The sequence below is a fragment of the Cervus elaphus genome, chromosome 22 (genome assembly GCF_910594005.1).
Source record: "Cervus elaphus chromosome 22, mCerEla1.1, whole genome shotgun sequence".
NCBI lineage: Eukaryota > Metazoa > Chordata > Mammalia > Artiodactyla > Cervidae > Cervus > Cervus elaphus.
In genome coordinates, this window is record NC_057836.1 from 43893257 (window position 1) to 43911204 (window position 17948).

Here is a 17948-nt window from a genome sequence, read left to right on the forward strand (position 1 = left end):
GCTTTGCTTCCTCCAGTTGCTAAGTGCTCGTGCTGCCAGGGAGAACCAGGGAAGCCTGAAAAGCAGATTCAGGCTCCCACCATTGAAGCTGAGTGAATGGGGTCGGGGTTGGGGTGCGGGTCAGGGACTTGGGAGGGCCTTGGGGATGAGAAGTCTCCTCTCCTCTTCTGTCACATTTGGGCGCTTCGTCACCTGAATTCCTGGCCCAAGGCCATTAGCTCGGGAGAAATCCTGCCCACAGTTACAAAAGTCCTGGTTACTTCACCTCCTGCTGCGATTAATCATATCCGCAGCCCATTTGAGAAAAATCTCCAGGAAAACAGAGTGTTCACACATTGTCCCCAGTGTCTTTCTTAAGGTCTGGCATGAATTGGAGACACAATAAATATCTCTCTTCTTTCCTTCAAATATTGCACATTCATTAGCCTACACTGTGACGGGTAGGCACTAGGCTGACCTCAGGCCTTAGACCTTTCTTCACTTTACAGCTGAGGAAAGGGAGACTTAGAGAGGTTATGTGACTGCTCAAGGTCACATAGCAGGTAACAGAGTTGCTATTTGGACCTAGTTCTTCTACCTGGCTTTTTTCCACTTTACCCAGTGTCACAGTGTAGAAATGCAGAGACAAGGAGAGGGGGTGGCCTGCTGGGGTGGTGGCCAGCGCAAGCTGGGGCATATGGGCTGGGGCAGGGTCATGTTGAGCATTAAAGATCAAGGGAAGGGTGCGGGCAATTCGAACAGCACCCAGCCGGGGCACGCGGCCGGGTCGTCCCGGCCCTCTAGCCTCTGCCCCCGGACCCAGAAGATCTAGAAGGAGCCGCGGGGCCGCAGCCCTGCGCGCCCGCCATGGGCCCGCGCCGGAGCCGCAAGCCCGAAACACCAAGGAGGCGCCCAGCGAGCCCGGCTCCCGCCGCCCGCCGGCCGGCCCCGTCCTTAGGCACGTCCTCCCGTTCACCTGCTCGCCGGAGATATGGAATCCTGAAGGAGATCCGAACTCTTCAGAAGACCACACACCTGCTGTTAAGAAAGACCCCCTTCTGCCGCCTGGCAAGAGAAATATGTGTTCAATTCACTCGTGGTGTGGACTTCAATTGGCAAGCCCAGGCCCTGTTGGCCCTACAAGAGGCGGCAGAAGCGTTTCTAGTTCATCTCTTCGAGGATGCATATCTCCTCTCCTTACACGCCGGCCGCGTCACGCTCTTCCCAAAGGATGTGCAGCTGGCCCGGAGGATCCGAGGCATTCAGGAAGGGCTTGGCTGAGCTCTGGCCACCCGCCCGAGTCTCTAGTTGATACCAGAGCCCCTGCCTGTAGCCAGGACCAGATCCACGGAGTACAAGGTGTTGCCTGGACTTGCTCTCTTGGAGCAGAGCGTGCGAGTTGCTTTCGTAGTTAGTTTTTTTTTAGAAGAAGACTGCATGGCTTTCCTCTGTAACAGAGGTAATATTTGAGAGAATCAACACATTCCAGAAATCCTGAGAATAATTTTCAGATGAAGAGACTCTAAGGTTGACTTCACTTTGCAAATTATTCATGTGACTGATGATTTGGAAGACATCAGATTTTCTAGGTTATGGGCAAAAAGGATATTTACTGATTATTTTAAATCTTCTTGTACCATTTAAATTTTTTACCATATATATATTTACTTTTATTTAAAACATGATGGAAAAAATAAGAGAAGACCAGTCAGTTGCATGGAAGAGCCTGGCGCATCCAGCGTACAAATCTCTGTCCTTCAGATTGACTTCATCATTAACAGCAGAAGCAAGTTCGTATGTGGACTATACCTGTCAACAGATTATACAGCTTTTCAAAAACTCAATTGGGATGAAAATAGAAAATTGTTAAGGTTTGATGTTCTGGCTCCTTCTGGTAAATTCCTGCCAAAATCATTCAGAAATTCCAACTTGTAGAATTTATTTTATTCTTTATTTGCAAATCATAGAAGCTGTATCATAATTTATACTTCAGAATTTTTCATTCCAGGATTTTAAAGAGCCTTTTCAATGTTTTTACAGGTATTTTTATAACTTCCTTGTGGAGAGATAATAGAAATAATTCTTAATGGAAAAAATTTGAAGAAGCAAAGTTACTGTTATACATAGATTATACTATGTTCTTTGTGTGTTAGCCTTAAATCCTTCATTTGGACACTTTGCCAACAGCCACAATTTAAACAAGAGAATTGAGGGGTGTATTTTTGCCTCCAGTGGAGTAGAGTATGAGCCGATAAAATCCTTGCCCTTCTCTTGTAACTGAAAGCAGTTTAAGAGACTTCCAGAGAAATAGGAAGTGCCATCCAAAGGCATTTAGATATTGTGTGTGATGAAAATGATTAGTGAGGGCGGATACTAATAATGATGCGTCAGCCAATTGAATTCAAACTAAAGGGAAGGACCAAGTTCTGTTGTTTGATAAATTTTAACCCTTTATAAAAACCTTTTCCTGTTCGACATCAACTCATTTTTATGTAAACATTGGAATAAAGCTTATCTATGAATACAAAAAAAAAAAAGATCAAGGGAACTAGAGAAGGAAATGGCAACCCACTCCAGTATTCTTGCCTGGAAAAGTCAATGGACAGAGAAGCCTGGCGGGCTGCAGTCCATGGGATACATGACTGAGCATGTGTGCATGAGGGTGGAGGGAGATGGGTTGGTAGCAATAAAGTGGTAGAACTAAAAATAAAAATAAAAAAAGATCAAGGGAGCAACCAATGCGGGTTTGGCTTTCATCCTGTGGGTCACAGGGACTGGAAGTTTGTTCCTGCTTTGGGTCCTTACACAACTAAAGTAGTCTCAGGGAGCGGCCTTGTCACAAGCATTCAGTTTTCTCATCTGAAAAATGGCACAAATATACTGATTTGCCATGCTCAGTCCTCAGTCATGTCTGACTCTTTGCGACCCCATGGACTGCAGCTCACCGGGCTCCTCTGTCCATGGGATTTCCCAGGCAAGAATACTGGAGTGGGTTGCCGTTTCCTCCTCCAAGGGGTCTTCCCAGCCCAAGGATTGAACCTGCAAAGATCTCCTGCATTGGCAGGCATACTCTTTACCACTGAAACACCTGGGAAGCTCAAATATATTGATGAGTGTTAATAATCCCAGTGGAAAGTTAGAGTCAAACATACCTGGTTAAAATCCCGGTGCTGCCCCTTCATGGCTGGGGGATGTTGGCAAATGATGAGATTATTTACCTTTTCTGTGCTCAGTGTCCAGCTGGGGAAAATGGGACTGAAGACATTCTTCTTGCAGGACCCTTGTGAGGCTCAAAAGGGACAAGTTACATAAAGCACCAACAGAAGAAGTATCTGACAGGGTAGCTATTATTGTTATTGTTGTTGTTGTTGTTATAACCACTAGTTGGGTCTTCTGAGGGGTCATACCTAGCACCAAACACGCTAGTCTGGGAGCTCCCGGGGATTCTGTGGGCCTTCCTCCCCCTGCAGGGGCTTCCCTGATAGCTCAACTGGTAAAGATCTGCCTGCAATGCAGGAGACCCTGGTTTGATTCCTGGGTTGGGAAGAACCCCTGGAGAAGGGAATGGTACCCACTCCAGTATTCTAGCCTGGAGAATTCCATGGACTGTATAGTCCATGGGGTCGCAAAGAGTCAGACACAGCTAAGCGACTTTCACTTTCACCTTTCTCCCCCTACAGAACTTGGAGTCCTGTGCTTTGGGATTCCTGAGTGCTCCTGTGCACAAAAGCTCAAGCTTGGAGTAGCTGTTCTCGATTCCCATGATTATCCTACTAAGAATCATGAGAAGAAAACTGACTGGGAGACAGGAGACCCGGCCTAACCCCTGTTCTGCCCTGACTTCCTGTGTGATCTTGGGTAAGTCATTTCCCTCTCTGGGCCGCAAATAGAGAGGTAGTCTGGACAACTCTAAGAACCTTTTACTTCTCATCCTGGGAACTGAGGCCTGGAGATAGAAATCTGTCATTGCACCCAAACCCTTGTGCATGCATGGTCCAGTTCAGAATCAGGCCTGGGAATGGATGCCTACCGGGTTCAGGGGCTCAATCCACGAAGCCCACAAAGACTTAATAATAAAGAGTTCCCATAATCCAGCAAGAGGGGCTAGATTCAGCAATGAAAATAGCCCTTTATGGGTTCATATGAAATGTTTGCAAAGACATGTTAAGGGAAAAAGCAAAGTGAAGGACAGTGTTGGGTATCCTTGTATGAAAAAGGGAGAAGGAGAGCAAGGATGTTTGTAGAAGCAACTGGAAGGAAACATGGTTGCTTCTGGAGCAGAGGTCCAGGAGGCAGGAACAGGAGCGTGGGAGGCTTTTCACGGTGCCCCCTTGGTACCCTTTGAATTTTGTTGCTGTTTAGTTGCTCAGTCATGTCTGACTCTTACGCTTCCCTATGGACTATAGCCTGCCAGGCTCCTCTGTCCATGGGATTTTTCAGGCAAGAACACTGGAGTGGCCTGCAATTTTTTCCTCTAGGGGATCTTCCCGACCCAGGGATCAAACCTGTGTCTCCTGGACTGACAGGCAGATTCTTTTCCACTGAGCCACCTGGGAAGCCCTTTGAGTCTTGTACCACGGGAATATGTTATCTAGGCAAACAAATTAAATAAGTAACTTAATCAGGCAGTTTTGTCATGACCCAGCTCCCTGCACGCTTAACCTCCTGCATTCTAGAAATACTCCAGGGCTTGTGTTGTCTTTATCAAAATTCCTTTAGGCCTTTGACTCCTGTCTCAGCCTGACTGCAGCATCCGCCAGTCTGTGGGAGTGGGGTGAGTCACAGACACCCCCAGCCAGCTGTTTGCCATGTGCAGGCCTTCCTGGGAAGAGCCCTTTCCCGGCTGTGGCCCCCATTGCTGCAAAGACTTTCTTTGTCTTTCTTTTCTTTTTAAATCTTCCTCAAGTTTATACCTTTTTTTTTTTTTTAAGATTTATTTATTTATTTACTTGGCTACACTGGGTCTTAATTATGGCATGGGGTATCTTTAGTTTTGACACACACAAAAAATAAACTCTTAGTTGTAGCAAGTGGGGTATAGTTCCCAGACCAGGGATCAAACCTGGGCCCCCTGCACTGGGAGCTCAGAGTCTCAGCCACTGAACCGCAGGGAAGTCCTTCATGTTTAGTAGTGTTAGTCGCTCAGTTGTGTCCAACTCTTTGCGATCCCATGGACGGTAGCCCGCCAGGCTCCTCTGTCCTTGGGAATTCTTAGGCAAGAATACTGGAGTAGGTAGCCATTTCCTTCTACAGAGGATCTTCCCAACCCAGGGATGGAACCCATATTTCCTGTATTGCAGGCAGATTATTGTAGGGGTGGGGTGGAGGGTCATTCTATATGTGTGTCTGCAGGGAGATGCCATCAGGGAAGGCTTCTTGGAGGAGGTGGTACCTCGGGAAAAAGTACTCTTCTGAAGCAAAGCCAGGGTCTTTGGGAATTAATCAGTAGGTCCTTAGTGAGCAAAGTGATGTACAGAGCTCAGAGCTAAGTGCAAGGGTGAAGGCAGATCAAAGAAGGCAGATCACAAACACAGGGGCCTTCCGTCAAAGCACTTACACAGGGGAGAAAATAGCACATCTCACGGAGGCTGCGTGGGAGGCTCTGCTCATGACCATGCCTGGGGCACAGGCAGGGCGGCTAGGGAATGGTTACACAGCCTACGTGGGAAGGGTCTTTATGCATCCTTACATCTCACTCTCATTTTTCAGATGAGGTTTCAGGCCCAGAGAGAGACAGGGAATTGTCCAGGTCACACAGAGAGTTGCCAGGAAAGCCATAGCCAGGATGCGGGCCCCTGACTCCCAGCCCAGGGCCCTCTCCACAGTCCGCACTGCTTCCCACAGGGCTGCAGCTCAGGCCAGCACTGGGGAAGGCTTCCAGAAACAGGGATTGCAGGCACTCAGACCCCAGGCAGTCCTTTGGCAGGGAGTGCAGACGGGTGGTACTAAGTGCTGTCCCAGGAAGGGTCCCTACTTTATAACCTGGGGTGCCCTGCCCTGGTTGGGCTCCACTCACAGCAGCCTGCCAGGGCAACCTGGGGAAGGGAGGGCCACCTGATAAAGGCTATCTCACGGGCCCTCCCAAGGGAGCAGGAGGTAGGACTCCTGACTATTTACGAGTAAGCAAATGAAGGTTTAAGGAAATGCCCGAGGCCCGTAGGCAGCGATGACCCAGCAATGGCAGGGCCTGTGCTGTTTCCAGGACACCGCTCGGCCTGTGCTCAGGGGTCCATGGCCCTCCCACCGAAACATACACATGTTTCTAACAAGGAACCTGGAAGCCCCCCCATGAGCTTTCTTTCCTCCTGGTTACCAGGAGCATCCCCTAAAAAACAGGAGGTACCTCTGCAGGCATTATCAGTCATTTCTACTTGAGTATAAATTCGTTATCAGACCCTGAGAATGCAGGGCCCTGCACCAAATAACAGGTGAAGAAGGAGAGGTCCCTGGGCAGGGCTATGCCTAGAGAGTGGCTGGATGGAGCTCCCCCCAGAAGTACCTGAGCCCTGGGCACTGTGTCCAGGTGGCACTGGGAAGGGAGGTGTCCAGGGTGGAGGTGCAGGGTGATGTGGAAAGAGTATTGACTTTTCTCGGATCCCAACCTGAGCTCTATCATCTACCTGTGTGACCTTAGGTGAGCCAGTTGCCTCCCTGAGCCTCACAACTTCACCCGGGCCACGGGGGAACTATTACCGGATCTACCTTGAGGTGGAGGTCCTTGAGAAGATGCTCCATCGCAGAGTTCTCAAACTTGCCCGAACATTAGAAGCCCCTCGAAGGCTCCTTAAAGCCTGAAGGTGCTCACCTAGAGTTTCTGCCTTAGTTAGTCTGGGGAGGGACCTAACTAACTAAGTAACTAAGTGCCCTGACAAGTTCCCAGGTGGTCCTGATGCTGCTTGGGCTGCTCCCATATAAAAGATCCCTCTGAGGACAGATTTGTGTTGCCCAGAGGGTGGGGGAAGTGGGATGGGGAAGGGATGGATTGGGAGTTTGGAATTAGCAGACACAAGTGTGTATGTAGAGAATGGATAAACATCAAGGCCCTACTGTATGGTGCAGGGAACTGTACTTAGTATCCTGTGATGAACCATCATGGATAAGAATATGAAAAAGAAAGAAAAAAAAAAAGAATATGAAAAATAATATATGTGTGTGTGTGTGTGTGTGTGTGTGTGTATGAATAAAACAATCACTTTGCTATACAGCAGAAATTACCACAAATTGTAAATCAACTATACTTCAATAAAATACTTTTTTAAAAAAGGTCCCTATGAAACAAGGAGATCAGGGAAGGGGGCAGATGCAGAGCAGAGCCTAGGAAAGACAGCAAATACAAGCGATATTTTGTAGGGACTTCACAGCCTTGTCACCACGGTTGGACAGAGGGTACCCAGGAGGCAAAGAAGAAGTGGTTTCAGGGTCAAGGTTTAAGGGTCAAGGCCCTGCGCTCTCTCCAATAACCTCTCCTTTAATCCCCTACCTACTCCGTTAACATTGCGGTGAGCAGGTCTTTTGCACCAACTTCATACATGAAGAAAGCACGCTGGGAGAGGTTATGGGGCATGTCCAAGGTCATGCATGCAGCAAGCTGGAAATTAAATTGGAAACCAGACCTCTGACCCTTGGATGCTTTCTAACACAGCACACCACCTCTTCTAACGGTCATCCAGTGGATCTAAAAATATACTGTGCAAATCTGTGGGAGTGGTTCTATTTCCCTCCGGCTGGCCTGGAAGCCCCCACCTCTGCAGAGATTGCTCTTTCCCCTCAGGCTTTGATCAATTCTTGCCACCCTGCCCCCTGGCCCCTTGTCCTTATGTGTCCTCTGTCTTCCTGGAAGGAGACTGTGACCTTTGATGCTCTCCCGCCCTCTGGACCCAATGCAGTGCCAACACCCAGGAGGTGCTCAGGGAACTTGGAGTTCTTCCCCAGATCCCCCAGCCCCAGCCCAGCCCCCTGCTCTCCACTTTCCTGGTAAAGGTTGTCTTCTGAGCCCCTCAAAAGTGAGAAAGTCCATCCTGAGCCCCGGGAAGCTGCTCAGGCTGCCTGAGTGGAGCGGATAGGAGGGACACTACAGCCCCCAAGGCCAGCTGACAGGGTCAGAGGGGAAACTCTGCTTCCTGCTGAGCCCCTGGGGAGCCTCGAGAGGCTGCCCGGGTCTAGGGGGGAGGGGACGCAGAGGGGGAGGAAGGAGCAGGAGGAGCATGGGGGAGAGAGAGGACAAGGGGCAGTGAGGAGGGGAGGCTGGGACAGAGGGAAGGGAGGTGGAGGGACCCAGGAGAGAAAGTGAAAAGAAGGAGGAGGAGAGAACCAGAGACAGAAGTGACAGGAGGTGGGAGAGCGTGAGATGCAGGGAGGAAGATGCGAGAAACAAGAGAGACAGAAGAGGGAAAGCAAGTGAGACACAAAGTGCTAAGAGGTGTGAGAAAAAGAGAGACTTAGACAAAGAGACAGACAGAAACCTCCAGAGAAACAGACCCAGCAGGCGAAGCCCAGAGAAAACAGCTGAATCCCTCCAGCCTTGCAGATTTTCTTTTGGGTTTTCTTTGTGTCTTTGCTGTGAGGCTTCAGGCCTAGGGTTAGCACCACATCAAGCTGACCAATAAACATCACCGTCACGGCCACTGATGGCCTGGTCAGTACCAGTCCAGTCATAGAGCCTGGAAGAAGCTAGCTGGGCCCCGGGGGAAGTGGTCAGCTCTCACAAGCCATGGGGAAGTGTGCCCCTGGGGCTCTGACTTGTAACAGACCATTGGGAAAGCCCCTGCCCACCCTTCCCCAAGCACATCCAGAAATTTTTTTTTCTCCATTATAGTTTATTACAAGAATTAAATATAGTTCCCTGTGCTATACAGTAAGACTTTGTTGTTTCTCTCTTTTATGTATAGTAGTGTGTGTCTGCTAATCCCAAACTCCTAATTTATCCCTCCATGCCCCTTCCCCTTTGGTGATAACCATAAGTTCAGTTTAATCACTCAGTCGTGTCCGACTCTTTGTGACCCCATGGACTGTAGCCTACCAGGCTCCTCCATCCATAGGACTGGAGTGGGTTGCCATTTCCTTCTCCAGGGGATCTTCCCAACCCAGGGATTGAACCCGGGTCTCCCACATTGTAGACAGATGCTTTACCATCTGAGCCACCAGGGAAGTCCTAACCATAAGTTAACCATAAGTTATATAACCATAAGTTTTATACACACACACACACACACACACACACGCACGCACGCACAATGGAATATTACTCAGCCATTAAAAATGAAATCATGACATTTGCAGTAACATGGATGGGCTTAGAGATTATCATATTAAGTGAAGTCAGAGAAAGAAAGATATATGATATTACTTACATGTGGAATCTAAAATATGACACAAATGAATTTATTTGCAAGATGGAAACCAACTCACAGATACAGAGAACACGCATGGTGGTCAGGAGGGAGGGGCTGTAGGGGAGGGATGAACTGGGAGTCTGTGATTAGCAGGTATAAAGACCAGTATACAGAGAATGGATAAACAACAAAGCCCTACAGTATAGCACAGGGAACTGTAGCCAATATCCTGTGATAAAGCAGAACAGAAAATAATTTTTAAAAGAATGTGTATATAAACCAACCATTCAGGCTTTGTTGTGGAAAGAGTCTGGGCTTTGAGGGCAAGCCACTGCGCTTAGTCCCTCAGTTGTGCTGACTCTTTGTGACCCCATGGACTGTAGCCAGGTTCAAATCCAGACTCTAAGGAATGTACTTGCTGGGTGACCTCAGGTAGATGACTGCCCCTCTCTGAACTTTGCTCTCCTGAATGTGACTGAGCCCCAAGGAGCTATTGCTCTCATCTGTGTGCTGACCTGGAAGGAGCTTTCAGGGGTCTCCTGTCTCCTCCCACAGGCACAAACAGCTCCGTGAGATTTTAGTGAGTGATGAGACTTTACTGAAGGTTTTGTGCGGCCGTGAAGAAGAGTCACAGTGCACAGAGGCAGGAAATTGAACAAAAATGCCCGTTAATCCTCTTTTTTTAAAGAATTCTTTAAAAAACTTTTGGCTGTGCTAGGTCTTCATGGTGGCCCTCAGCATGTGGGACCTAAGTTCCCTGACTGGGGATTGAACCCATGCCCTTTGCGCAGAGTCCCAACCACTGGACCTCCAGGGAAGTTCCTGGTCTCTGGTTTCTGAAACCCTTTCACATATCTGTCCTGTGACCCTGCTGTGTGGATGCTGTTGGCGAGACAGAGACTCAGAAGGATGAAGACACTAGGGAGAGGCTGCTTCGCAAGTCAGCAGCTGGACTGCCTCCCAGCTGGACTGCCTCCCAGCTGCAGTCCTGGGAGTATTCTCTCCCAGCACTGCAGGCACTGGGACCTAACCTCAGGGCACCACCTAAGGCTCCTGCATCTGGCTTAAAGTTTTTGGGGTGCTCTTTGGTGGCCCCGAGTGGAGTTGGGTGTCCTCCTTGGAGAAGGTGCTTGAAGCCATGGGAGCTGGGGAAGGGGTTGATGTGGGCGTCCTGGGCCTCTACCACAGGCCTGATAAGAAAGTGACCACAGTCCTTTTTGGGTCAATTTCTTGGTCAAAAGAGGAACATGGTCCTGTGACAAGGAAAGATACGGCGAGAACTGCCCCAAGTGACTCGGTCAGCTCGGAGGATGGCACAGCAAGTTATTATCACAGACCCTGCCTTCTGCCGCCATGGTTCCAGGGGTTCCTGTTTACTCCCTCCCTTTTCAACTCTCCCACAAGATCCAGGTGCAGGCCCACCCCTCCATGGAGGTCTCCACAGGACACTGCTCTCCCTCACACTCAGGTCTTATTGCTTTGCCTCTGTGGGATCCTGACTTGGTTGGAAGCAGGCGGAGATGCTAAGATGAGGATCTGAATACCCATCAGTTGCTTGGATTGTGTTCCCAGGCAACTTGGGTGAGAGTGAGACAGAGAAGACAAAGTGAAGTCGCTCAGTCGTGTCTGACTATTTGTGACCCCATGGACTGTAGCCTACCAGGCTCCTCCATCCAGGGGATTTTCCATGCAAGAATACTGGAGTGGGTTGCCATTTCCTTCTTCAAGGGATCTTCCCCACCCAGGAACTGAACCCAGGTCTCCCACATTGCAGGTGGATTCTTTACCAGCTGAGCCACAAAGGAAGCCCAGAGAAGACAAGACAAACTATAAAGTACCTGCTATCAAGCCAGGCAACTGGGGATCACCAGGTGCCAGTGTAGAATGAGGACCTCCCTGCCAGCCTTCCAAGAACTCAGGGGGCTGGACTGTTTAACTACCAATTCCCATCAGAGGGCATTCATTTATTGGCGCTTCCAGCCTTCCCCTGAGCTTAGGGGAGCCTTGCAGTGGAATTTACAGGTAGTAAGTAAATCCCACTGGAGTTCACAATATTGGGATGTTCAGGGTGCCTGCCACAGTGTCAGATCTTCTGGAACAAAGGGTTTTCTATGAAACAGAAAACTTTGTAAGATGTAAGCCAAACCCCCGTTTCACAGATGGGCTGATAGAGTTCTCGAGATGGTAAGGGATTGGCCTAAAGCACAAGAAGGAAAGAACCAGGACAAGAACCCAGAAACCAGGTCTCTGGTCTGGAAGTCCCATACTCTTTTTTCTTTAACGTTGAATTTTGAAATAATTAGAGATTCACCCAGCCTCCCCCCTCGCTAAGATCTTGCATAACTAGAGTATATTATCAAAACCAGGAAGCTGACGTTACTACAATCCACAGAGCTTATTCAGATTTGACATGCATTCATGTATGTGAAAGTGTTAGTCGCTCAGTTGTGTCCGACTCTTTGAGACCCCATGGACTGTAGCCTTCCAGGCACCTCCATTCATGGGATTTTCCAGGCAAGAGTACTGGAGCGGATTGCCATTTCCTTCTTCAGGGGACCTTCCCGATCCAGGGATCGAACCCGGGTCTCATGCATTGCAGACTGTTTACTGTCTGAGCCAACGGGGCGGCCCACTGTGTATAACTGTCTGCAATTTTTCGCAGGTGTAGTTTCATGCAGCCACCACCACAATCAAGATACTTAATTGTTGGCTTCTCTGGTGGTCCAGTGGTTAGGAATCTGCCTGCCAATGCAAGGGACATGGGTTCGATCCCTGGTCCAGAAAGATCCCACATGACTCAGGGCAACTAAGTCTGAATGCTGCAACTACTGAAGCCCACAAGCCCTAGAGCCCATGCTCTGCAACAAGAGAAGTCCGTGTGCCTCAACTGGAGAGTAGCTTCTGTGCGATGCAACTATAGAGACCCAGCACAGTCAAAAATAAACAAATAAATATTTTTAAAATACATACTTAACTGTACCATCACCACATTACTCTCCTTTACAGCCACCACTACCGCTCATTTCTACCCCCTGGCAACCTTCATGCTCCATCGCTAGAGTGATTTTCATTCACGGGTATCATATAATTGGAATCAAGCAGCACACATATCCATGGAGGGACATTTGGCCATTTTTGGACTATCATGAATAAAACTGCTGCTATGAACACTCACATACAAGCTTCTGCCTTGTGGGAGGTGGAATAATATTTCCCAGAGATGTCTATGTCCTTATCTCTGGAACTTGTGAATATGTGACCTTACATGGCAAGAGGACCTTGACAGATGTGATTAAGTTAAGGACCTAAGTCATCAAAGTTTTAACTGGACAAACAGCTATGCTGATTTCCCAGACTCCCTTGCAGTTACACCTGACCACGTAGCTAGGTTAAGGCCAATAGGTGTGAGTGAAAATGATGAGTGCAACTTCTGGTGGGAACTTACACTAGTTAGCTAGTTGTCGTTGTTCAGTCACTAAGTTGTGTCCGACTCTGAGACCCCATGGACTGCAGCACACCAGGATTCCCTGTCCTTTACCATCTCCTGGAGTTGGCTCAAACTCATGCCCATTGAGTTGGTGATGTCATCTAACCAGCTCATTCTCTCTTGTACCTTCTCCTCCTGCCTTCAATCTTTCCCAGCATCAGGGTCTTTTCTAGTAAGTCAACTCTTCACATCAGGTGGCCAAGGTATTGGAGCTTCAGTTTCAGCATTAGTCTTCCCAATTAATATTCAGGACTGATTTCCTTTAGGATTGACTGGTTTGATCTCCTTGTAGTCCAAGGGAGTCAAGAGTCTTCTCCAACACCACAGTTTAAAGCATCAGTTGTTCGACGTTCAGCCTTCTTTATGGTCCAACTCACATCCATACATAGCAACTGGAAAACCCATAGCTTTGACTAAACGGACTTTTGTTGGCAAAGTAATGTCTCTGCTTTTTTTAAAACTTTTATTTGCATTTGTTTTTTTTGTGGCATTCATTCCCGGGCCATAAGTTTTTGTTGCTTCAGTTTCTTCTGGGATATCTTTTTCTTCTGTGCCACCTCCTCTTCTGGTTTATGAAAATCTAGAGTAAGGATCATCTCAATGTGGCAGGGAGAGCTCATGTAGGGGTTGATCTGACCATGAGCTCTGTAAGTCCTGGATGGCATCTTGGGGGTTTGTTCACCTGGATGTGCTCAATGGCCAGAGAATCTACATCTAAACCTTAAGTCCAACATTACTCTCTGCATTTTTGAGCATGTGCAGTAAAAATTCAGCACTCTTTTTGGGCCAGTGACCCTGCATCCAGCCCCACTGGCCTGTGCACACCTACCAACTCCACTGTTGTAACGACGGCATGGCACACATTGCTTCTTTAAAGTGACATCCTTCAGATGTTTGCTGGCTTTTCAGATATGCATACCCTTTATGGCCTGGGCAGTTTCACGAGTGTTCTTAAAGTGAACATGAAGATTTGAACCTCTTGATTTGCATGATTTTGTGGGGTTTTCTGGGATGAGGGAATAGTGCACGGATTTTAGAGGTCACCTCAGGCCACTTAACGGAAAAGCTTGTCTCTGCTTTTTAACATGCTGTCTAGGTTGGTCATAGCTTTTCTTCCAAGGAGCAAGTGTCTTTTAATTTCATGACTGAAGTCACCATCTGCAGTGATTATGGAGCTCAAGAAAATAAAGTCTGTCACTGTTTCCGTTGTTTCTCCATCTATTTGCCTTGAAGTAATGAGACCAGATTCCATGATCTTAGTTTTTTGAAAGTTGAGTTTTAGGCTAGCCTTTTCACTTTCCTCTTTCACCTTCGTCAAGAGGCTCTTTAGTTCCTCTTCTCTTTCTGCCATAAGAGTGGTGTCATCTGCATATTTGAGGTTATTGATATTTCTGCCGGCAATCTTGATTCAGCTTATGCTTCATCCAGCCCAGCATTTCACATGCTGTACCCTGCATATAAGTTCAGGGAAGCCCTAGTTAGCTTGTACTGAGTAACACATTTCTCCTACTCTTGGCAGCTTAAAACAGTAGACCTTTATTTTCCCATACAGTTCCTGTGAGTCAGTTTATTAATGGCTTAGCTGCAAGGTCCTGGCTCAGAGCCTCTTATGAAGTTGCTGTCAAGGTGTTGGCGGAGTCTGCAGTGGGCTTCTCTGGAGTTGGAGGATCTACTTACAAGATGCTTGCCTCATGCTGCTGTTGGTGGAAGGCCTCGGTTCCTCACCTTGTGAGCCTCTCCAAAGGACACAGCTGCTGGCTTCCCCCAGAGCGAGTGATCTGAGAGAGAGCAAGGCGGAAGCTGCAATGTCTTTTATAACCTTGTCTGAAAAGTCATATTCCATGTTTCCATGATATCCTGTTAGTTACAGAGGTCATTCCTGTTCGATGTGTGCTCAGGAGCACTCACAGCAGAAGCAGAGATCATGGTGAGAATCTTGGAGTCTGGCTCCACATGCCCTTAATAGGAAAGGAATGTGACAGCCCCTCCCCTCTGCCTCTCTTCCCTTAATCTGGAATGACAAGCGGATTACCATTTTGAAGTCAAACCTGCAAGAATAATGCAAAGCCCCGGGTCATGGCTGAGCAACAAAGTAGAAGGAGCCTGGGTGCCCAGCTGTGCCAGCCCTGGACCACCTCCCAGGATCATTATGTGAGAAGGAAATACATCTCTGTCATATCAAAGCAACAATGTTTTCCACGCTCTTTGCTGTCCTCTCACTAACAAGGTCCCTTTGCTGACACAGTGAGCTTTATGTCCCCATCCCCCTCAGCTCCCTGACCTCTGGGCTGAGAGAGGAAGATAGTAATTGGGTTCCACCAGCTTCTGCTCCTGACCCTCCCATCACTCAGACGGGTCCTGTCAGTTTCAAAAACAAAAGGAGCAACCAAGGGCTCTCCTGGTGGAAAGCGGTAAAGACTCCGTCTGCCAATGCAGGAGACACTGGATTGATCCCTGAGTCAGCAAGATCCCCCAGAGAAGGAAATGGCAATCTACTCCAGTATTCTTGCCTGGCAAATCCCATGGACAGAGGAGCTTTGCGGGCTATAGTCCATGGGGTTGCAAAGAGTCAGACACGACTTAGTGACTAGATAACCAATAGCAGCAAGGATGAGCAACTAAACTGGAGTCCCGTCCTCCACTCCCCACTGCCCCCACCCCGGGATCAGCTAAGAGCATCATTCCTTTCCTTGAAAGCTTCTTTCAGCTGTTAGATTTTAAAGTGCCCAGGAGAGAGAGCACACAAATCTTGAGCAACACTGTAAGTAGATCTCTGCTTTCCTAATACAGTCTGGGCCATCTGTTTAGAAGCATTTAGCAGTCTGGAAGTTTCTTTCCCACTGGTCCATTATCTTATTTGAACCTGTAAACAACTCTGTGAGTCCCATTTTGTCGGTGAGAAAAGTGACAGTCCAACAGAACTAAAGGGACAGAGTGGATGTTTGTGTGGTCCTTCATCACAATGTCATCGTTCTGCGCTGTGTCTGCAGGCCTCTCCAGGGCGGGAGTGGGTCTGGTTTGTCACTGCGTCCTCAGTGCTCCTATGGGAGTTTGCCAACTGAATGAGTGAGCATTATGTAGATACAGAAGTCACAAGAGGGAGCCAGAAAAGTGAGGCCATAGGGAGGCCAGGCTGCCTGCCTTTTGCCATGCTCGTGGCCCTCATTAGTGCCAAACATGAGCCTTAGAGAAGTCTCCCAAAGCCAGGCTTACTGCAAGCTGGGCAATAAGGTGGGCTCCATTATTGTACCCACTTTACAAATGAGGAAACTGAGGCTTCCAGCAGAAAAGCATCTCCTAGACTCGGGACAGGATGGTGGTCTGTGCAGGCCTCACAGGGAGACTTTTGGTCCAAACAGTTCAGAAGCATGTGACTTCCTTTTCATCTCAAATTTTAAAAATAATAATAACAACACATAAGAAAAGTCCCCTTTACTCCAACCACCCAGCAGCAAATGTCCTGTTTTTCTCTGACATTCAATTCTGTCTGTGGGGACTCTGCCCTGGCAGCTCCTGCCAGAGTCTTCTGGGATCTCAGCAGAGCCTGTGTTTTCTCGATGAACAGAGACACTACTCTCTACAACCTCTGGCTTTTCTTTGGCTCTGTGGGAACGTTCGCTCTTTTGCATTCCTCCAGCTGTGTATGGGAGTCTCAAGGGAATTTCCTTTTGGCCAGTGACTTCTGAGACTTCAATAAACAGCTCTTCCTGTTTGGCTCAGTCACCCCTCTCCCATCCCCAGGAATCAAGCTTGAGCTCAGGAGGGCTGTATGTGGTAGTAATCCACTCATCTGTTCAAAGGTAGAAATCGAAGTGCCTCATACATGGCAGGCACTGGTCAGGATGCTAAGGCCACAGATATACCTTCTGTGTGGGCCTACCACCCTCACGGACTTACAGTTCAGCAGAGAAGACAGATTCTAAGTTAACAATGATTAAAACAGTGAGATATAGTGACTTCCCTGGCAGTCCAGCGGTTTGGACTCTGAGCTTCTAAAGCAAGGAGCACAGGGTCTATTCTTGGTTAAGGAGCTAGGATCCCACATGCCGCACAGCTTGGCCAGAAAAAAAAAAAAAAACAACTTTAAAATAGTGAGATATCACTTTTGCACACACCACAGATCAGAAAGGTCAATACTCTCAAGTGTTGGTGACAATGTGAGGAATTGGGAGACCCCAAGTACCACTGTGGACATGTGAATTCACGCAGCCACTCTGGAAATACCAGGCAATATTTGGCAAAATTAAATCCAGGCACACCTTGTCACTCAGACATCTTATTTCTGGGTAATCATCTCAGAGAAACTCTCCTAAAAATCCCTAAGAGAAGTTGGGTAGGGAAGTTCATTGCAGCCTTAACTAGTAGCAAAATGTTGCAGATCCAGGCTGGGGATATTGGAGCAGCAGCAAGAAACACCATCTAGTGTACATACAACCTTGCTGAGAGGTAGACCATAAAGTAGTAAAGAGACCAAAATGTCATTTCTGAAAATTAAAATGCATGCAAGAAATCCTTACAAGGAAATTTACAAGACTGATACATATTTGGGGAAAGTGAATGGGAGGGTAAATCAGGGAAGAAAGAAAATATAAAATGAATAAGAAAGGAGTCTTAAATAAACTACAGAGATGAATTGCTACACCCTGAAAGTATGTCAACACCATGTAGTTGGTGGTCCATAGAAGCTAAATAAAAACAAATAACTAAGTCTAGTAGAGATCATCTGAGGGTCACACCCCAGGCTGCTCTGTGTTCCTAATTCTCCCTTCTGACCTTGGCCTGATGCCCTCAAACCAGCCTTCCATGTTTGGACTCTTTTTTTTCCCCTAAAGATTTTTTAAAAACATATAAAGCATTTTAAAAGTCTTTACTGAATTTGTTACAATACTGCTTCTGTTTTATGCTTTTGGTTTTTTGGCCCCAGATCTGTGGGATCTTAGTTCCCTGACCAGGGATTGAACCTGCATTCCCTGCACTGGAAGGCAAAGTCTTAACCACTGGATGTCCAGAGAAGTCCTTGGACTCTCTTTTATCTTCCAGTGAGTTCTTTCCCAGAACTCCTCTGGGACCCATGCAGGTGGGACCATGTTGGATGCCCCAGAACTTCCAGTCTTACCTGAATCACAGGTCAAGTCAGCTTATGTCTTGAG

At 47.8% G+C, this 17948-nt stretch overlaps 1 protein-coding gene and 1 long non-coding RNA gene across 3 annotated transcripts in view; one reads left to right on the forward strand and one right to left on the reverse strand.

The window, feature by feature from the left end:
• The first annotated feature begins 846 nt into the window (after window positions 1-846).
• On the forward strand, window positions 847-1260 carry LOC122680328 (histone H3-like centromeric protein A). 2 transcript variants are annotated; one of them, XM_043881564.1, is made up of 2 exons: window positions 847-1047; window positions 1126-1260. In XM_043881564.1, exons 1-2 carry the CDS (start codon window positions 847-849, stop codon window positions 1258-1260), a joined length of 336 nt encoding a protein of 111 aa, XP_043737499.1. The 2 variants fall into 2 exon arrangements, with proteins under 2 accessions (XP_043737499.1, XP_043737498.1); XM_043881563.1 differs by having other exon boundaries at window positions 847-1260.
• A 12436-nt stretch (window positions 1261-13696) lies between these two features.
• The window catches only part of LOC122680028, a 28519-nt gene continuing 24267 nt past the window's right edge, over window positions 13697-17948 (reverse strand). The window contains exon 3 of the long non-coding RNA XR_006336583.1: window positions 13697-13804. This is a non-coding gene — a long non-coding RNA (uncharacterized LOC122680028). The remainder of the gene's footprint in view (window positions 13805-17948) is intronic.

Bases quoted from the DNA above. Each gene is read 5' to 3' on its own strand.
- LOC122680328 (XM_043881563.1), top strand. From the start codon at position 847: ATGGGCCCGCGCCGGAGCCGCAAGCCCGAAACACCAAGGAGGCGCCCA.